The following is a 22567-nucleotide window of genomic DNA, read 5'->3' on the forward strand; positions in this document are numbered from 1 at the left end:
CTTCAGGTATCACAGCTGATCTGCATAAGGACATCTCTTCTCTAACGACCCACAACTTTCAAGGTGTGGATTATCACCTATTAACCCACTGTATTCAGCTTTTGTTCACCTCTCAAAGTAAAAGAAAAAAAAGCTGAAATGAGAGCAGGAATATTAGGTTCAGTATTACACTAACCGGTTAGACGGCTCTCCATGAAGGGGAAGTGAAGGACTGCGTTACCTTCAACTTTTAAAACTCCTTTACCTCTCTGTTGTTGTTGTTGCAAAAGCAGCGTTTTTATTGTCACTTTGTTTTCTTTCAGTCTCAACCCTGAGGTAGGCACAATTCCTCTTTTCATTGTGTTGTTGCTGGCTTTTGTGTTGTCAAACATTCCTGTACGATACTGTTCAACAAGCCAAACTGCGTTCAAAGTTCTGTCAATTTAAAGGTTTTATACACTTTTTTTGTACCAGCTTACATGTTGTAGAAACGATTTTAAGACTTTAACACTCACTTTGACACGTGTTTTAATTCGGCGTATTTATTTTAAACAAAAACATACATTCACTACGTTTAAAGTTTTCGAAACTGCTCGCTAAGATTTCATTCCGGCTTTAAAACGTATCGGTATCACCTGAATAAAGTACACAAACTACACACAAAAAAGTCCTGAATGACAAATATCACTAAACCGATGTTGTCAGTAAAGCCTAAGACTTCACAAGCATTCATTTCCTACGTAACAAATAAAGCAAATTATGTGTTACACAAAGTATTCTTTAAAATTGTCAATTATTTTAATATAGTTTGGCATGTGGGTATATCCAGAGAGAAGGGTACTGAAACTACACCCACCTGTGCAGCTTTGAGTCACGTGTTCTGGTCATGCTGTTTCGGTTTTCTTAGCACAATAGTACTTTTGTGCTTAAGATATATAAAAAATATATCATTTAGTTGGTGCCATGTTTTATGTTTCCGTGTTTTTGTAATATGTACCTATAGAAATACAAGTATTAGCATACTGGCTGCCTTTTAAGTTAATGGGAATAACTTTACATTTAAATGTTATATTATGTGCATGCCCTTTATCTTAAGTACTCAGATCCTATACCAGATTCTATAAAAGTAGAAGTATCAGAGAGTAGGAATACTCTGTTAAAAGGGAAAGTCCTACAATCAAAATGTTACTAAAGTAAAAGTAGAGAAGTATTGACATTATCATTAATCCAAATCTGTAAAGTAACTAAAGGTATTAAATAATTGTAGTGAAGTAGAGGTACAAAGTAGCAAAGCATTGAAAAAGTCAACTGCAAGTCCCTGAAAATGTTACAGTACTTGAGTAAATGTACTTTCTTACTTTACACCACTGTTAGTGTTTTATTTTGTGTCTCTATCTTCACGTTTTCTGTTACAACGTACATTCTCCCAATATGGGACGAATAAATGATCTCTGATTATTTTGTCGCACGCAGTCCTAATGTTTAAAACTGTCTGTATTTCAGCATGAATATGTTCAGGAGAGATAAAGGCACAGCAGCTCCAGTGGTTCCACCTCGACCCAGCCAGGAGGTACAGAATGGAGAGAGGTGGAGGTTATAATAGGATATTGTTTGCATTTGTTTGTTTCCTTAATGAAGGCGTTTCTTTGCCACCAGGATCTAAATAATCCTGTGGAGCACAGCCTGAACACACAGGATGAAGGGACGGGTGCCACCAGTGATGTCACAAGTGAACTTAACCAAAAGACCAAGGTGAGTCACATGTGAAATATCTTCTTTATCAGTTAGTCACACTTGACCTCACCGGTGGTTTATTTGTCATAATGTGTTTGTGTGTGAACAGACGACAGGAATGATGGGAGTTATGCAGAAGGTCAACCCGTTCAAGTCTACCTCCCAGGTTCAACATGCCAGCATTTACCTTTCATGACTTTGACTAATTCATGTAAACGTATATGATTTTAAATGTGTGCTCTTTATTCAGCCCCCTTCTACAGTCAGCAAAGCTCCTTCCTCAGAGTCACTGGAGCAGGGAACCGCCTCCACACAGGTGAGGAGAACGTACCTTTTATATTAAAACCACATTTTGTTTATTTGCAATTGGTTTTTCCTCTCACACTGTCATGCAAGCACAAGGCGAATACAAACGTTATTTTTTTCTTCACTGATGGAAACAGCCTTAGAGGTGGTTTGCACTCTCTGGATGGCCTTCTAGTTCACCTTTTTAGAATTGATCAATTAACGCATAAACTTAGTAGATAATTGAAAGAAATAGCCTGTGTACCACAATGTGTTTTTTCAATGTTTGAAGAAACTAAACTTTTGCTGCTCCTGTTGTTTAAAAACCTGATAACCATTCATTTGTGTGTAAGTTTAGCTAACATTGGCTCCAATAAGGCCTCAATACGGATGTTTTTTAAATCACAGTAGGTGACTTTATGTAGACTATATATATAGACTTTAAGTCCTAGCTGTACATTCCTTTAATACAGCCGCAAGGTGTCATATTTTGAGTGAATCAGTTTATGACATATGTGAAACCCTGTGTTTCAGAACCCTGGTGGGCTGAGAGGGGTCATGCACAAGGTCAACCCGTTCAAGTCTACCTCCCAGGTAAAACATGCCAACATGAAACGGTGAATGTGAAAACTTAAAGTAGAATATGATTTAAACGTTGTTCTGTATTCAGGCGTCCTCCACAGTCAGCAAAGCTCCTTCCTCAGAGTCACTGGAGCAGGGAACCGACGCCACACAGGTGAGGAAATCTCAGGTGGAGACAGGCATGGTCTGGAAAATGATTGTTACACTGAGAAATAGGGATGTAACGATATATCGAATATCGCGGTAAATAGATGTCTCAATGCCGTCGTGAGACTGATAAAAATCTATCGCGATTTTTTTTTAATGTTTAAATATATATATATATTTTAAAAAAAATTTTTTTTTTTAAACCTTTATTTAACCAGATGGTTCCATTGAGATCATCATTCTCTTTTTCAAGGGAGACCTGTCCAACATGACAACAAGTAGGTTACAACATGAACATAAAACAACAGATAACACAAAAGGACATCGTATTTACAGGGCTACATGTACATACCTAGAGACATTGACAAGTACCAACAGTATATCTATACCTCGCCCTGTCAATAAGCCTCACCTTCTTGGCAAACACTGTATTGTTTTTGAAGTGGTGGAGAGACAATGCACAGTTTGACCCACTGCTGTCACCCATGGCCAAAGCATATCTCTCTGTCCCAGCAACATCAGTACCAAGCAAGATAGTTGTTTCCACAGCAGGGGATATTGCAAACGCCCAAACATCCCAGCTTCTACCTGGAAATGTGGACATGCTCATATTCCTAAAAGATAACCTTGATGATGCTGAGTGAGTGAGTTAGAGTTGAGTTACTTGAAAAACTAAAGTGAAACTTGATTTATTCTATTGCAGGGTCTGATTATTATATTGTTGACACTTTAAAATACTACTATCCTACTAAAATGCTGTACAAATCAGATTTATTATTTAATGAAGAAAAAAAAATGAATGTAAAAAAAAAAAAAAAAAAATCAAAAAAAATTCCTTCATTTTTTAATATCGCGATAAATATCGTACCGTGGACTTTTTATCGCAATATTATCGTACCGTGAGTTTTTGGTATCGTTACATCCCTACTGAGAAATATACCTTTTTTATATCACGGGGACTAATTGGTTTCTTCTTCTGTTTGTGTATTAAAAGCAGCTCTGTCGACACCCAAAACAAGCATCCCTATTCATTTGTATAGAACAGGAAGTGTCAATATTGTATGTTTCAGTTGTGTTTTTAGCGAACTGATCACAACCAAACAATGCTAAGTACACCAGTTCACACCTCGCATTTGCCAACTAAAATGTATCTCTTTTCTCATTAAACAACTTCTAATTTACCAACAGGTTTTATTTTACTTTCTCTTTTCCCCGAGCCGGAACGTAACAGCGTGTCTAAAATGAAGACTGAGGAAAAATATTAAAAAAACGTTTTATTGTCAAATGAACAAAGTCCCCAGTGCAACATGCAGTATACTTAAGACAAAAAGAAAGATTAACAATAGTGTGAGAGATACATGACGCAAATAAAAAACTGAAATAAGTAAGTTATATACGTACTAATGAAATAAATTAACCCCTATGTGTCACTTCCTCTAATGCATACATCATTATCAAAGCATCATTTATAACGTTTAAAACTAAATCAGCATTTAAACAATACCCAGCTTTGTTTTTTTGTAATTGTGTCCATGTCTTCCGTGTACACCCTGATACTTTCCACTTGCAAATATTAATGCTAAACAAATATAATAAGCATTTCATTATTTATATAATTCATTTACAGAGGTCGCTGTGTGGGATTATTCCTGACTCGTGTGATCCAAACTTTTTCATTAACTCCAGAGCGTTGTAAAGTCAAAATGTATTGTATGAAGATTGAAGTAATTGTTTTGAAAATTCACAACATGTGTTTTCATTAGACACACACACAGAGGACACACATGTCAGGTGATAAGCAGTATGGAGCATGTGTATTTATGTATTATACCTCTGTTTCAGACCCCCGGTGTGCTGAGAGGGGTCATCAACAAGGTCAACCCGTTCAAGTCTACCTCCCAGGTGACCACAGCACCGTGTGCATGTCACAGTTTTAATGGTAACACTGGTAATGGAGGGTCTGTGTGAGACGATAAGATGTCCAATCAGCTGTTGTGTTTCTCACTCAGGCCTCTAAAGCTGCGTCTTCAGAGTCTTTGGAACAAGGAACGGTGTCAGACTCTAATCCGGTGAGAGAGCCAGTCATCCTCATTGAAAAAGAGTGTTAAAGAGACTGGAACATATTGTCCTCGGTCGTCATAATGTTATGTTAAAAGTCTGTGTCCTTGTCCTTGTCCTTGTTGATGTTGTAATTGGAGCTGCTGTGATGCAAGACAACATATCAGGCTTGATCTAATAAGGAAGTCTCATCATATTTTAAAAATAGACCCGGGATACGTTTCCAATCCCCGGTTTTAAGCCTCTTACTTTGAAACGCCTACTAATGTGAACAATAGGAGATACTTCAAGTACTCGAAAAAAGTACAAATCACTTAGTAAAAAATGTCCGGGGTGACCTTGCATTGTTGTGTTTCAGAAGAGGAAAGGGGTGATGCAGAAAGTCAACCCGTTCAAATCTTCCACACAGGTACATCTTCAACATGAAACTATCAATACACCTGGAAATAATCTAATGTGCAAAATCTCAGGAAAATATGATTTAACTGAACACCCTACTTTTGTTAAATTGGAGCTGAAAAACACATATTTTTAGATTTTAAAAAGAAAATTAAACGTATTAAAAACGATTTTCACACGGAAAGGATTTTTGGTTCATCTTGTGTTTACTGTCCTCTCTCTCCTTCAGGGGCCACAGAGCGATCCTCCAGATGATTCTGCAGATCCTCCAGAGACGGGAAATGAGCTTCAAGACAAACAGGTAGACATTGTCGTCTCATGCAAAAGTCATGCTAACTACACATTGTCATCTCCTCACATGTTATGCTTCAATTTCATCGTCCAATCACTGTTTTTACTATTTAGAATCCAGGGAAGATTGCAGGAATGATGCAGAAAGTCAACCCGTTCAAATCCTCACAGCCAAAGGTACCAGTTCTAACTCTGAAGACAGCATTATAAGGACATTTGGAAAGGAGACAATTGTTATTAAATGTGCTTGCTTCGTACAATCTCCTTGATATCCTCCGTTATTTTTTTCTTCCCAGGATAACCAGCCTCTTCACGATGACCTCTCCTCCAGCAGCGGCAGTTTGGACAATAACAACGTCTCAGAGAAGCAGGTAGATCTGTTAAGATGAACAGCCAATAAGCACACCCCATGCAGTCTTTGAAGGCATTCAATCTGGAGTAGGCGGGTTAATTTGGGTGTGATTGGGCAAACAACCCATAAATAACATTTGAGCATATTGTTATTGAAGTAGCCGTAGAGAACTGGACTCCTGCACCTCCTCGTGGCTCTGTTTTCAGACTCAGGAAGGTGTACTACTTGAATTATACTACTTATAATGGTATTTCTGCACATTGGCATAAATATACTGCCCACTTCAGCTTTAAGCAAAATAAAAGTAACATTTCTCCGGGTTATGTACATCAACTAACTAATATGGGGTCTTTACATTACATTAAATGACTTTTACCTGAGGCTTTTATCCTTTTAATAAGCCCTTTTAAGTCTTTAGAACAAGAGTATTTGCCACATTCGCTGTGCCTTGTTTAATAAAAAATCTGAATCATATTTTATAACAGCGCACACAGAGATAATACCTATAATAACATGCTAATGCTTATTGTCTGCGTAGTGTTCAACCCGACAAAGATGGTAGAAGTTATATTGTCTGCCAGGGTTATTCTCCCTACTTCCACAAGGGGGCGCCATAGAACAGAACAAGTCCTCATAGTAATAGATACTTGGTGATTTCTCTCTACTTCTACACAGTTATATTCAATGTTATGCATGATATTTGCAGTGTCCTTGGGCAAGACACTTCACCCGGATTTGCTCCTGTGGGTAATGTCCACAGTACATGTATGATACTAATGTGTACTTGTAAAAGCGCCTCGATGACTTCGAGGCGTGAAGATGGACGGTGTGGTGCAGTGCGCTGTGCAATGATCATCAGATCAAGGGGTGAAACCCGCCGCTGCTGAGTCTGTAAAGCCGTTGTGTCCTTGGGCAAGACACTTCACCTGAACTTGCTCCTGTGGGTATTGTCCACAGTGACCATTGCATGTATACAAAATATGTGTAATGTGTATTTGTAAAGCGCTTTGAGCATCTGGAAAAGCGCTATAATAAATGTAAGGAATTATTATTATTATGATATTTCAAATCCTCACCGTATTGACTGCATCATTTCTGTATTTATTTCAGAACCCTGGGATGTTTAAAGGCATGATGCAGAAAGTGAACCCGTTTAAGTCTCACACTCAGGTACTGTACACAAGATTGACCTCATTGATGTGGGATTACCAGGTTTTATTTGTCATGCTCAGTTTTCAGCTGTGGTTAGCCATGTTGAAGCCTCTGTTGTGTTTGGATGCAGACGCCAGGTGAAGAATGTCTGAAGGACTCTTCTTCCGCGTTGATGACGCAGGTGCGTTTTACGGTAAGAGCATTCTTTTATTTTTTAAGGTATCGAGAAGTTGAAATGCATTAATCACAGCCCCCCTAGGTATGTAACTCCTGATCTGTTGTTTATGACAAAAGTGCTCAGGTCATCATAGCTATAAGAACAAGACTTAAATAAATATACGCGCTTTTCCTAATTCTCAAAGACGCTTTAAGCTGGCTTTTTACTTTTTATTAATGTAATGAATGAAAGGATTATACTGTAATTATGTATAATTATTTGGAATAAACAGGTGAGCACTGTATTATTGAGTTTTTTTTAATCCCATGCCTTTCTTATTCCTCATCAGGAAAACCCAGCCATTCACAGTGACCACTCCTCCAGCTCTGACAGCATCGATGACGGCATCATAGAGAGACACGTGAGACGTTAATTCCTCTTATTGTCTGTTTTTGATGACCTCTTTACTGACCTTTGGGTTTGGGCCTTTTTAACCCATAAGGACCCACCGGGACACGGGTGTCACATGAACTTTAAATGTTCTGGAAAGTTCCTTATACAGCTTATTTTATCACATGAAGTCCCCAAGTGACACACACTGAACAGTCTGGTAGGCCATGGTCCAGGACATGTAATTTTGTGTTCCCATAACAACATGTCCAAGATGTCCATGTGCCAGACTAACACATGTGACAGAACTAGCTACATTTCAAAAACTTTTTTTTGTAGCTGAAGGTAACATTCAAGCCATTTAAGAATGAAAATGCTTTATTTATTTTAATCCTTTATTACATTGAACCTGTTGTGGAAACATTTCGTGATCAAATTGTTATTAAATAAATGAGACAAACATCGCTGTGACACTGGTGTCACATCGGGACTTTAACCCTAAACGTTCATAGTAAACCCAAAGTGACATTTATGCACAATTAGAAATATGATTATGATCTGCTCAGTTAATATAGCTGATTCAATTATATTGAGTTGATATGTTCTTATTCTTCAATTCAAAGAATGTTCAAACTAATTGAAACCAACAAATCATCCTCATTAATTAAGTTGAAAATAAGAGTTATTTTACCATTAAAGCCCAATGTGATATACAGTGGGGCAAAAAAGAATTTGTCAGCCACCAATTGTGCAAGTTCTCCCACTTAAAAAGATGAGAGAGGCCTGTAATTTTCATCCTAGGTATACCTCAACTATGAGAGACAGAATGGGGGGAAATAATCCATCCATTGACACTGGGGGGGGGGTTACTTGTCAGAAATGTGTTCGTGGTGGTCCATTTAGTCTAAATTAGGTTCCCCTTAATTTCCCAAAAGTAGAAATGGGTCCGTGTTCTTATGGGTGTGGCCTCTATTTGGCACTTCTAATGACGGTTATGAACGTTCATTCACCTCTGTTATTGTTTACGGCTTTATTCAGGAGCGGAAAGTACTCTTAAGCAACATCCAAAAAATGCTGTCCAGCCTGAAATGCACTCCTGCCGAGAAACCACAATACAACAATGAGCGTTTGTTTTTTTCAGTGTAACATGAGCCGGACAATTCTAGAAAGAGACAAATAAATCTTCCTGCATATGTCAGAGACAACATACTGAAAGGTTCATTGTACATTTTACATCCGTAAATAACAGTGGTGTAATGTTACTAAGTAGTTCACTCAAGTAAAACCTGGTGGTATTTGTATTTTTACATCATGCTAGTTAATACTTATACTTCACTTAATTTTTAAGGCAAATGTTATGTTTTCTACCTTTACTTTACAGATTGAGTTACTAGTTACAGATTTAGGTTATTAATATACTGACACGCTTTGTTATATATTATTATTATTGGTTAAGTTTCTCATTAGCATTTAAATTAATTCATATAAACCCCACCATTAGCTTAGTGCAACATTGAAGTGATGAACACATTAATGAACCAATAATTGTATACATTTAATAACATAATTATTAAATACCAATTGGATGGTCATCCTGCATGTTATGCTAATACTTTGTACTTCTACTTGATTACAATTTTAAATCCTGGACTTTTACTTGCTATAGAGTATTTTTACACTGTAGTATTGCTACTTTTTATTGAAGTAAATAGTCCTTCTTAGTAGTAGTACTTCTAGTAAATAGTCCTTCTTAGTAGTAGTACTTCTAGTAAATAGTACTTCTTCTAGCACCTCTGCTTAATGGCACTTGATTTTCACGCTATTTCAGTGAAACAATGCCGTTTTGTCAACTTAAAGGACTTTTGCTTGTTTCTTGACACTTATAAATACACTTTAATACATGCACTTTTCAACTGGTAGAATATGAAGCACTTTGTAAGGAATTGGGCTTCTTTGATGGCAGTTTGTGTTTTTAAGACTGTTACAGGGAGACAATGCAGTTTTGAACATTTGACACATTCTTGCTTAATTCTCTCAAAAAGTTACTGAAAGACACACTTTTATGGATAAAAGCTTAAAACTAGAAAATGAAGTACTTCGTGTGAGTAGATTTTCGTTAAGAATGTGACTCTTAATAATAAAGACTACACAACCGTAGTAAAGCTGTCCCAGGACCTGCCTTACAGCCACTTAGATAGATTACAGTACATCACATGTCATTTGTTAGACGCTTTTATCCAAAGCGACTTACGTACTCAATACTGTGGACAATCCCCACAGGAGCAATTTGGGGTGAAGTGTCCCAGGGACACAACGACATGCTGACTGCAGTGGGGTTTGAACCTGTGACCCCCTGCTCCGAACACCAACGCTCAACACGCCTCTGATAGTAGATAGTGATCATATCTTTAGCAACACTTAGTTGAAACAACACCTGCCTCCCTCTGTCTGCAGTCGATCTGGTACGCTGACGTTGACCCCGTCCTCGAGGTGAAGGGCCCGCCTGCCGAGGCCCCGAGGAAGAGAACTATGGTATGTCAGAAATGTAGGTCAGCGTGCATTCACGCCTAGATACAAGAATACAGTACGCGTCATTTACTGAGGACGCTGAGGACATGTTCACACACCTTTTCAGGAAATGGCCAATTTTGGCCCCACCCATTAGCATCAGGATCATTTATAATATATGTTCATAAAATAGCGTGCACAAAGAATGCTCTGAGTTGTTTTGCACAGAAAACATGTTCTATCTCGGGGTCTGTTCACACTTTTTGAGTGTATTTCTGAGAAATGTGCACCTGCGTTTAATATTCGTAATAATTGAATAGAGAATAGCTTTGCAGCAGCGTAGCAGTGTGTGTGTGTGTGGTGTGTGTGTGTGTGTGTGTGTGTGTGTGTGTGTGTGTGTGTGTGTGTGTGTGTGTGTGTGTGTGTGTGTGTGTGTGTGTGTGTGTGTGTGTGTGTGTGTGTGTGTGTGTGTGTGTGTGTGTGTGTGTGTGTGTGTGTGTGTGTGCACGCGCGCGCCTGCGCCTGCCTGCCTGAACTGTTTGAACACCTACGTCAAGAGAAATAATTGTCTCTTTTGTGGTTTTACTCATACGGTTAATGCTTTTTTTGGAATATAGATGTAAGAATATTTCTGCTCTAGACTTTCAGAATAAAGAGGATTCTGCCCACTGCGTTGTTTGGGTCTCGAACCAAGGTACCAATACATGACTTTCATCCTACTGCTCAAATCCCACTAAAATATGTTTACATACTTCTTTTATTTACATTAAGCTAAAAAGTATGAAATTGTTTTCAAACTATTTTATTGGAATGGTACTTTTTGTTGTTGTTTATTGATCTGTTTTTTTGTTTTATTTGCAGGACTCATCAGCTGACACGCAGGCACCGCCCGAGGTGAGTAACCAATTCAGCTTCATGTGTCACCTCTGAAAAAAAGGAAGGGTAATTTATGATAAAGGGTGTGTGTTAAAGAATCCTTTATTTGCCATGTCATTTTAGTATGACGTTGTCGGACTGATTAAGATGTCTTTCAAATTAAATTGTGGCCTACGATTTGTCTCTCAAAACGATTCGGCCTCTTTAAACCTCAGCACACTGTGTCTGTGGTAAATATTATTTCACATTCTCCCATGTGTCTCTTTACTGTATTTCCTGTTTGCAAGTGCATCCCCAATTCACGTGGCAACGCTGAGTACATATCGCAAGTACAATGTAAAATAAATTATATTTCAGTCATATTTTGACTTGCTATACTTTCAACGTACCATGACGTTTTTCTGATATTTGTCATACTATGTCGTATTTTGCATATTTTCAGCATACTATGTAAGTTTTTCTGAAAATGTCGACGTGTGGTTTTTTGCCTATTTTCGACACACTATATACTATGTTGTTTTCTTTGACGTTTTCTACATCACTTTGTCATTATACTGATAGTTTCGACATGATGTACATAGCCATAGCACAATTTAGTGTTTGTACATCTTTCTTTCTTTTCTTATGTGTTGTATTTTTCTGTTCTAGGAAGTAGTTGAAGTTCAGACACTAGAGATGGCCGATGTACCCGCGCTCAGTGAAGGAACGACCTTTGACCCTCTGGATGTAAGCTTCTTTACGTCCAATACAATCACACCATGTCATGCTTGTTTCATGTGCATTTAATTTCCATGTACAGTTGCAAGAAAAAGTGAACCCTTTGGAATGACCTGGATTTCTGCATAAGTTGGTCATAAAATGTGTTCTGATCTTCATCTAAGTCACAACAATAGACAAACACAGTCTGCTTAAACTAATACCACACAAACAATTATATGTTTTTATTGAACACACCATGTAAACATTCACAGTGCAGGGTGGGACAAGTATGTGAACCCCTAGGCTAAAGACTTCTTCAAGAGCTAATTGGAGTCAGGAGTCAGCCAACCTGGAGTCCAATCAATGAGACGAGATTGGAGGTGTTGGTTAAAGCTGCCCTGCCCTATAAAAAATACACACCAGTTTTGAATTAGCTATTCTTAAGAAGCATTGCCAGATGTGAACCATGCCTCGCACAAAAGAGCTCTCAGAAGACCTACGATTAAGAATAGTTGACTTGCATAAAGCTGGAAAGGGTTACAAAAATATCTCTGAAAGCCTTGATGTTCATCAGTCCACGGTAAGACAAAGTGTCTATACATGGAGAAAGTTCAGCACTGTTGCTACTCTCCCTCGGAGTGGCCGTCCTGTAAAGATGACTGCAAGAACACAGCGCATAATGCTCAATGAGGTGAAGAAGAATCCTAGAGTGTCAGCTAGAGACTTAAAGAAATCTCTGGCACATGCTAACATCTCTGTTGACGAATCTACGATACGTAAAACACTGAACAAGAATGGAGTTCATGGGAGGACACCACGGAGGAAGCCACTGCTGTCCAGAAAAAACATTGCTGCACGTTTGAAGTTTGCAAAAGAGCACCTGGATGTTCCACAGCACTACTGGCAAAATATTCTGTGGACAGATGAAACCAAAGTTGAGTTGTTTGGAAGGAACACACAACGCTATGTGTGGAGAATCCAAAGGGTTCACATACTTTTTCTTGCAACTGTACATACATACATTTCACAATTGTTCATTTACAGGATGAGGAAGGCCTTTTAGCGTGGTGGAATATGGTAGAAGGTAAGCTTAATATTGTCAATATTTAATGATTTATAAGTATTCCTGCCTTTTGCCAAACTATACCTAAGTCGTTTCCTTCCTGTGTGTTAGGCTGGTCTGAGTGGAGTGAGGGCAACCAGGACGAAGAACCTCAAGAGTAAGTAGCACTCTTTGCTTTTAGAATTTGTCGCTTTTATCCAAAATGACTCACTCAAAAACAATACAATTTAAGCAATATAGGGTTATGTCTTTATTCTAAAAACACTTCAAGGTGGGATTGAACTGATTCCATCTGTGTTGTCAGATCAGTGCACTTTCCCCTGGACTACAGCAGCCAATCGCTGTGCATGCACAACATTTATTGTATTACTCTTTCTATAAGTAGGGTTGATGTGTTACTCTACTCCACAATTTTGCCGAAACTGTGACAGTCTTTATTTCCTGTTAGAAATTAACTAAGTCCAATATGTGTATACTCTTCACGTCCAGTAAACTCATCTTCTCGTCTCTCTCGTCTCAGTGTGGTGGAACAAGCGGCCGACCGTGTCTTCATGGCGGCTCGTCTTTTGTTCGCTTCTTCAACCAGCGTGGCGCCACCCTCCAGCAGCGAATCCTGGAGCTGCTGTCTATGGCCGACTCAGCTGACGTCTTCCACAAGAAAACGGTCCAGGCCAGTGTGGGCGGGGGGGTGGCCAGCGTGGCAGGATCCATCACGACCATCACCGGGCTCATCCTGGCGCCCTTCACCGCCGGGGCGTCGCTCATCGTCGTGGCGGTCGGCATCGGTGTTGCTACGGCAGGCGGGGTGGCGTCTGCTTCAGCCAACATCACGGACACAGTGCATTCAAAGACCGACCGCAAGAAGGTGGAGAAGATTATCCAAGACTACGAAGAGGAGATCAAGGACATCAAGGAGTGCCTGGAGTTTCTGCAGGTGAGAAGATACAAGTTTGTGCCATTAAAGATTTACGTGGTTCACTGAAAACTACACCTACACCTGTTTTTGTGACAGTTGATCAATGGGGACTGTCCACGACACTATAAACAAATAAACTCAACCTCAAAATCTTGGTTTTAAAGTCAGACAATTTAAAATAGTCGCCTGAACTAAGTTTTTTTTCCCTCCCGACAGGAAGGGATGGAAGCGCTGGAGGAGTGGAACTTTGAGGCGTATGCTGAGAGCATCTCCAAAAAGCACCTCAACCAGAACGTCAAACACGTGATGAAGGAGGGGGGGGCGCGCCGGCAAGGCTTTAGTGGTCAACACGGAGAGCCTGATCAACACCGTGCAGGTCCTCACGGCGGCTGGAAGCGCTGCTAAAGCCGTGCAGGTGATGAGCATTACCACGGGGGTCATGTCCGGTCTCTTCCTGGCTCTCGATGTCTTCTTCCTGGCGAAGGACACCATGGAGCTCAAAAAGGGAGCCAAGACTGAGTTTGCTGCTAAGATTCGAGAAGTTTGTAAGGACCTGCAGGACGGGCTGCTGGAGCTGAACCGCATCAAGGAGCAGCTGCAGAAAACCATCGACGGGATCGAGGTGGAGGTCGAGGAAGAGGAGGACGAAGAGCTGCTGAAGTCTGAGCTGAAGAAACTTGTGGAGTTTGATGAATGAAGAATGAAGGATAGTGTTAGAAAACCAAAGTCTAAATCACAACACCAAAAACCATCACTCTTCCCAGGAGCTTAATTGAATGAATATTTATTAGATATATTAGCTGTCATTTTAATTTGTATGTACTTTGTGTAAGTGTCATGTTGAAGTAATGTCACCTTTGCAATTAAAGTGGTTTCTTGCTCAAACGCCTTTCTTCATTACTTCCCTGGTCTCAGTTGTGAAAGTCTGGAGTTTCAGACTCGACGGACCGGTAGAGGGAGAGACATTCTTTTAAAGCAGGAGTCACAGGCTTTCTGTCAGCGTCATGAGGGCACAGAGAAATGTAGACAGCCCTGTCAGGACAGAAAAAGCCCCTTTTCATTCATTTTCTAATATAAATTCTTAAGTACATTATTTACTGTTAATGGCTACATTGCACGACAGCCTGAGGCAAGTGTTCGAAAAAGCATCAGAACTTCTTATGCTAAGATTAAAGGAAATCAACCGTAACACTGAAAGAGGAAGTGTCTAAATACGACTGACCTTCTCCAGGTCAAGCATATGTAAATGCTTTCAACATAAGTGGAAATTAGTTGCGCAACTCTAACAAAAGATGGGTCTGACTGATGGGGGATAAACTTCCTGCAGTGGTGTCCAAATCTAAAAAGGTATTTGAGGTTAGATTCTACATAGGAAATACAATGTGCGTGAGAGTAAATATAAAGTATCCTTTGAGTATAATGTCATTATTAATTTCCAATAGGCTAGAATAAAGCTTCATTATGGTGTAAATAAAAATAATTATGCATCTACTTACACATCCAGCAGAACCTCGGCACCCATGGGAGTCAGACCTCTGGCCATCTAAAGAAGAGAGGGGAGACATTCATATACAGGAAGCTATTCTTAGGAAGACTCATTTGATTGAATGCAAATATTTTACATGTATAAATGCATGTTTAACACAAACACACTATTCTTAATAACTTGTAACAGATTGTAAACTTTCAGATTTAAATTTATGATGAGATTAAAATAAATCAAACTGAATTTACAGTCTAACATATGTCAATAAAAGAACAGCAAAGGTAAATACGTTTGTTACATTTAAGGACATTTGAACTACATTTTGTCAAAGTGTAAAAACAAATCAAGCCTCCTTAACCATGAAACCATGAAACATAAATGTTGCAGCCAATTGCTTTTTAATAGCAATTGGCTGCAACATTTGGATTGTAATCCTCGCATAATAAATCCACGCTGTGTGTTTGTGCAACAACAGCCTTTGGACTGTAGAAACTGTGATTTAGGTGCATTGACTGCAAATCAAGTTTTCCATCCAGCAAAATGAAGGGATGTAATTGAACTGAAATCACATCATATGTCGATGTAAAGCCTGTGCTGCAGCTCTGTATGCTTAGAATAAACTAAACCTCAGGACCAAAGAGGCTGCGTTAAGGGTTTACAGTCAATAATAATAATAATAATAATAATTTCAATTTATATAGCGCATTTCACGAAACCCAAGGACGCTTTACAATGGGAAGTAACAAAACAAAAAGTAATAATAAAGATACATAGGCTGAAGAAAACAAAAACAGGAACAGGTTGCTGAGTACTGTATATTAGTTGAGGCCAAAGGCCTGAGTGAACAGATGGTGTTTGAGGTGTTTTTTGAAGGTGTCCAGAGTGTCTGCATTCCTGATTGCACAGGGGAGAGAATTCCAGAGGGTGGGGGCTGCGACACTGAAGGCTCTGTTGCCAAATGTTTTCAGCTTGGAGCGCTGGATGGAGAGCAGCCCTTTGTCAGAGGACCGCAGGTGACGAGAGGGGGTGTAGGGCTGAAGGAGGTCAGAGATGTATGGAGGGGCTAGGGAGTGGAGAGATTTGTAAGTTAGCAGGAGAAGTTTGTACTGGATGCGTGACTTGACCGGGAGCCAGTGAAGGTGGATGAGGGTAGGGGTGATGTGTTGCCAGGGCTTAATAACACTAGGAATGTAGCTATGAGGAAATCCATTTGATCGTACAGTAGATTATCATCTCAAGTTAAATGAGTAGTCACGGACGGGAAACTCGAGAAGGAATTACGTTTTTTCTGGTAACTAAGTAGTATGAACACAGGTAGCACCTGCCTTTCCCATCAGTAAAATATTTCCTTGATTTGCTCATTGACTCAGAAATAATCTGGCACAGCTAGCCAAAGCGATGTCTTACAAAACACCTGACTATCAACGCTGAGAAAATAGATCGATAGGTACTTTATTGATCCCAAATTAGGAAATTATTTAGTTACAGTATCAGCAGTGTGTTCAGACATTTAAGTCTTTAAAGATGTAATCCTCCGGGTGAAGGAATATCTTCAGTTACTTAATGAACCTTATTTGTTTTGTTGTTCAATATATTGTTTTGTGTGTAACATTTTGTTTATTTCTGAAAAATATTGTTATACAAATGAACATTACTTTAAATAGGCAGTTCTAGTTTTTTTTTGTGACAACGCTACATGTACTGACAATACTATAATCAAGGCGCTTCAATGCTGCTTTCCCAGAGGTCTTCTAACTATGTTTTAACTTTGCACTTCAGCACTTCTTGCAGCATTTTGTGTATTAACAATGTCTCTTGTTAGAAATTAAAGTCAATGTTTATACGGCGTAATTTGAATTAATTACACTGTATTTAATTTAAATCTGTTTTATTCTAAAAACCGAATATTCACACTTGACTTCCGGTTTTCCGCTTGTGAATTTCGTCATTTCCGGTTAGCATTAGCATGTGGCAAAATGCTACGTTTTCAAACCATGGCTGCAGTCGAATAGTCCATTTAGCTTAGGAACCTTCCAAACAGAGTGAAATTACCCGGAAGTCCCTCAGTGGCAGCCATGATAAGTGCCATTCGAATTCTCTAGAAGATGATAGGAAAGGAGGTTTCAAACTTCCTTTATAACCTCCAATAGCTTAGGAACTACTGGACCTCCCTAACCGAAAGGAGAGGAGAAAATGCTGCCCCACAATGCCTTGCAGCCGCAGCATTTGCGTCACACAACAGTCGGCCGAAACAAACGATTATGACGGAGAAATTATATCATGAAAGTTACGGTGCTTATTAACAGTGGCGAACCGTGTCTATCACAACTGGACCATCTGTAGACACACACACCCGCCGCCGCCCCCCCCCCCCTTCCTCCGCGGCATTATAATGTCCGTCTTTTCACTGAATTGTCGTCTTGAAAAGGTTACTCACAACAATTCCGCAACAACTTCATCTTCACCTGTTGCACTTGTCATTTCAACGTTAAAAACAATAAAACGGCATGAATTGCTTCGTCGCATTCATCAAGATCAGTGGTTCTCAAATGGGGGTACACGGACCCCTAGGGGTACGTTGGAGTACTGCAGGGGGTACGTGAGATTTATTTTATGTTAATGAGAAAGAAAAAAACATAAGTAATGCATTTAAACAGACTACTAATAGTAGATTAACTACTTCATTCAAAAGTTTACAGTAATTCTGGACAATAAAATGGGAAAAATAAACGGGGTGCTCTCTTTTCCTCTCCCTCTCCTCACAGCCCAGCTGATCTGATCTCTGATCTCTCTCTCTCTCTCGCGTCTGGTTAGACTTCACTCGCGTTTATGTCCAAACCTATCAGATCTAGCTAGTTCTAGTTAATTATATGACTGGCTGCTTATCAAAGGACACCTAAACAATAAGTGTTGCTTGGCAACGGCGTGTGGTCGCAAAGTATAGCGCAGCATTATGCATATGTTTATAGGAGGGGTCAAAATCCCATGCTCATAAAATGCTCATATATTTTTTCTCTTCATTCCCCACGCCCCAAAATAAATAGATATACCAATTTTAGGAAAAGTAACGAAGTTTGAGCAGTGTGGGTTTTATATGAACAGAGTTACACATATTTCAAAACGTGAAGTGTAATAACTGCAGGTTGCCTCCCTGTCAGAATGACAAAGATCCTCAGTGAAGCACGAGCCCATGTTTCTCACTACATTGTAAGTACAACTTATTAAAAAGATCAGTTCAATGCAACTAATGTCGTCTCAGTGTTATTGCATGATGTTGAAATTGGTTTGCCATGAATTTAGTGATGGATTGTAAACATTTGAAATGTAGCATTTAAGTGTTTCTCAGTTACAATGTTGTTGTTTTAATAAATCAGACACTGATGGTGCAGCGCTGTAGGCTACTGTACCTCTTTATAGGCATTTTCCTTAACAAATTGTGTTTGCGCTGATCAGGGGGTACTTGGCTGAATTTTTCTTTCAAAGGGGGAACATTATTGAAAAAAGTTTGAGAACCACTGAACTAGATCCTCTGTCTCGAGCCAGTTAACTAGCGGGCCTTCTAGAGCAGGGGTTCCCAACCTTTTTTCCCAAGAGCCCCCCCAAATGACTGTCACAAACTGGATGAATGTGAAGTATTTTGTTAAAGGAGGATGAAAGCGTAATTAAGGAGCACTATTGGAGTGGCTTTGATGGTTATTGGACTCAGGATTAATTCATTTGGATTCCCGCTGAATGAAGAAATTAAAGGACGGCGCAAGTGGAAACATTTCACAAAGGGATTAAACTGTTTAAAACACATGCTCAAAGTAAGCCGGATTTTGCCGATGTGTTTATGTGGATTCAAAAGTCGTAAATAATCTACAAAATGGAGGAGACCGATCTGATCAGAGAAACTGTGACGAATAATCCAACTGAAACCGGCATGGACAATGACTATGTTTTAAAAATGCACTTATCTATAAAAGCCCGGTTTTACGGGCAGAAGAAACATTTCTATTAACCAAGAAAGAATTATATATTTCTGTCTTTTTACGCCTTTAATAGCTACTAACTTCAATTGTTATTCAAATTAATTAATCAATTATTTTTTATATTTTATTGTAATGTAGAGACAAGACTTTTAGTGACAATCATGTATTGCGTTACAATTATATGTAAAAAAGTCAAAAAAAGTCAAAAAATAAAAGTCTAAATATTATATTTGGCCTCAAATCATCTGAGGCCTGGTGCCCCCCGTGCGATCTTTGGCGCCCCCCAGGTTGGGAACCACTGGTCTAGTTCTAGAGTACCCTGGAGCAGAGGGAAACTCTGAAAGAATACGCCCATTGGCTACAAATCAATATATGATTGGTTGATCAAACTATCAGTCCAAACGTACACTCTCATTCAGTGCAACGGCCAGGGCATTCGATCAAGGATGTAGAATACCTTGGTTGAAGGATATTCTACCCAGAGACCCAGAACAAGATCTGATTGGTTGCTTTCTTTTCTAACACAAAACCACTGAAATGCGTAGTGCATGGTCCGACAAGGACAAACAAATCAACGTAACACTGTAATATTACAGATCAACAACACAGATACGATTCTCATTTATTCATTTTATATACATTTTATTTATATAATTAAATCGATTTTTTGTTTGTTTTATCTGAGTGTTCCAGGGTATTCTCTGAATACCTTGAAGGCCCTGACGGTTCGCCACTGCTTATTAAGCATTTTAAAACGTATGTGGTAAGTTGCCAAAGTGCTTTGTTCTGAACGTTCATCAGTATTATAATCAAAGAGAGAAATATGAACGTTAGTTTTTACTGAAATGATCAAATAAAGTCAACATTTCACAGTCTTTACTGAGCTGTGTGGGGTTTGTTCAACTTTTAAAAGATGTTTGAATGGTGATATACACAGTGATAGATGTTAAGGACTAACGTTTATAATAAATACATTTGTATTGATTTTAAGATCTTTTCATAGTTCATGCAATCATACGTATTGGGATCATTTGTATTAAAGTGGACCGGAGGGAGAGGCATACGTTTCACTTTCCTTTTTTATTTCAATTCCAACTTTGGTCATGAAGAATATGTTTCTCTGTTGTCCACGTTCATAAAGCATAAAGCAACAGCGTCAGAGCACGGTGCAGAGTCTCTAGATGAGTTTACAGTAGTCCCTCGTTCTTATTAAACATCCATGTTGTAGTCCGCTGTATAGAAAACTGTAGTTTCCATAGTTTCCCCACAGCAGCAGACGCACATTCAGGACGTCCGCTGGCGCATCATAAACACGTCAGATAGTGAAAGTGCATTCGGATTCTCTAAAGTACCGCAGTCTCTTCTCCTAAGTCCTTTTGAATTCTCCTATCCACTATCCGTTAACCCCGTGACGTTTCACTCAGAGGTCAAGGAATAGGAGATAGGGTTAGAATTTAGGAGCTGATTTTTAAACTATCCGACCGCAACCCGTGAATTGAAGGTGAAATTACGTGATGTTGTACCCTAAACACACTGGGGTTAAGGAATTGCATTGGACCCGCCCCCGACGACGCCGGCCAATAGGAGAAGACCTCGGATGACAACAGGAAGAGCAAGCCAAGAATCGATCTCTTCTTCTCCTGACCTCGGCTGACCGAACGCATGGGGAGAGAGCCTCCACTCGCAAATCTCATTTGTACATCACCGCATCTTTTGTGTAATTAAATGCTGTTACTTATAAGCTTCCCTTGACTCTTTTCAGTCTGTCCTGCTCCCTGAATTACTAACACTCTCTATAACACATTTCTGTCTCTTTTATTAATTGATTTTTGGTTTTTAATAAAAGTGTAAGTTTAAACAGCAGTATTCTTACTTGAATAAGATTAACCAAATGTGCTTTGATAAACAAACTTAAATGATGTTGACATAAATGACCAAACATCCTAGTGTGATGTTTTGTTGAGCCTCTCTGGGCATAGGTAAACACCTTTCTCTCGTTCTTTAGAACACGGATGTGGTTTAGTTATTAGGCCTACTTACTTAAATCAACAAGTGATGTGTGACAAGGCCTTTAAAATAACCTTTTTGTGTATTATCTCTCTACAACGCCTGTGTATACATTCACATGTATATAGTGTAGTTTGTCTATGCAGAATGTTTAGCACCACCTTGTAACAGAAAATAAACTGGCTTGTGCTGCGTTTTTGTGAGTCATTCTATGAAAACCAAAACTACTTGTATCTTGTTTACATTACATGTTACTTGTTAGACGCTTTTATCCAAAGCGACTTACATACTCAATACTGTGGGCAATCCCCACAGGAGCAATTTGGGGTGAAGTGACCCAGGGACACAACGACATGCTGACTGCAGTGAGGTTTGAACCTGTGACCATGATCCCCAGACCAAGGCTCTATCCACTGCACCACACGCCTATGACGTTTAGCCCGTCATGATATGGAGATTTTGACGGCCTGCCAAGACCTTGGAAGATGCAACGTGTGATGTCTGCCAGAAAAAACACGACTCAACGTGGCAGCAATGCGGATCAATTCAATTCAAAACCTTTATTTATACAGATAAAACCCATTGAGATCATAGACCTCTTTTACAATGGTGACCTGCTTCAATTAGTTCCAAACATTAATACAAACATGACAGAAAACAAAGGACATTATATGATACTACAGTTTGTATACTAGTAGCATTTACAGACACCAATATTTTCTGATTGTATAGCGTCTATCCTAGCTTTAAAAACATGAAATGGAATCAAACTGCTTAGCTTCCATTCCTTTTGTAGACTGTTCCATGCTAGCGGCGCTGCGCATCTAAAAGCTGTATTTCCTAATACAGTCCTAGCAGTTGGCACATGTAATACAACCACAGCTTTAGATCTCAGGCAGTAGCCATTTACAATACGCTGTGAGATCAGGGAACAGATGTAAGACGGAAGTTTCCCTAACATTGCTTTATAAATAAAAAGATACCAGTGATTTAGCCGCCGTACAGTAAGTGAAAGCAACCCTGCCCTTGTATACAGGGTACAATGATGAGTCAAAGTCTTACAGTCTGTCACAAACCTTAGTGCACTATGATAGGCGGCATCTATCTTGGTGAGGTAATTGGCCGGCGCATTCATATAAAATAGATCACCATAGTCCAGCACAGGTAAAAAGGTCACAGTGACTAGCCTTTTCCTGGCCTCAAGAGAGAAACAGGACTTGTTTCTATAAAAAAAACCTAGCCTAACCCTCAGTTTTTTAAGCAGGTTATTTACATGCAGTTTAAAAGAAAGACAGTCATCAAGCCAGATACCAAGGTATTTGTAAGAGGTTACAACTTCAAGTTTTTTTCCTTGCATGGTTACAATATCTAAAACAGGCTCTGGTGACTTTTTAGCTTTTGAAAAGAGCATTAACTTGGTTTTATCCACATTTAAAAGAAGCTTAAGCGCTGAGAGCTGAGTCTGAACAGTGTTAAAAACAGTCTGTAATTTAACAACAGCCTCCTTAACTGAGG

At 39.2% G+C, this 22567-nt stretch overlaps 1 protein-coding gene across 1 annotated transcript; it reads left to right on the forward strand.

Annotated features, from left to right (window-relative positions):
• Positions 1–11: 11 nt before the first annotated feature.
• si:cabz01007802.1 lies at positions 12–14473 on the forward strand. Its single transcript, XM_034230490.1, is given in 26 exon segments — positions 12–315; positions 1483–1549; positions 1636–1731; positions 1823–1879; positions 1964–2029; positions 2533–2592; positions 2669–2734; positions 4570–4629; positions 4737–4796; positions 5144–5194; positions 5414–5485; positions 5590–5652; positions 5772–5846; positions 6938–6997; positions 7110–7172; positions 7486–7557; positions 9981–10058; positions 10675–10728; positions 10896–10928; positions 11559–11636; positions 12654–12693; positions 12784–12829; positions 13193–13233; positions 13236–13606; positions 13805–13903; positions 13905–14473. Coding segments are annotated over 25 exon segments (2208 nt in total). The 5' UTR covers positions 12–315; position 1483; the 3' UTR covers positions 14286–14473.
• Positions 14474–22567: the final 8094 nt, after the last annotated feature.

The sequence above is a fragment of the Gymnodraco acuticeps genome, unplaced genomic scaffold (assembly GCF_902827175.1).
Source record: "Gymnodraco acuticeps unplaced genomic scaffold, fGymAcu1.1, whole genome shotgun sequence".
Taxonomy (NCBI): Eukaryota; Metazoa; Chordata; class Actinopteri; order Perciformes; family Bathydraconidae; genus Gymnodraco; species Gymnodraco acuticeps.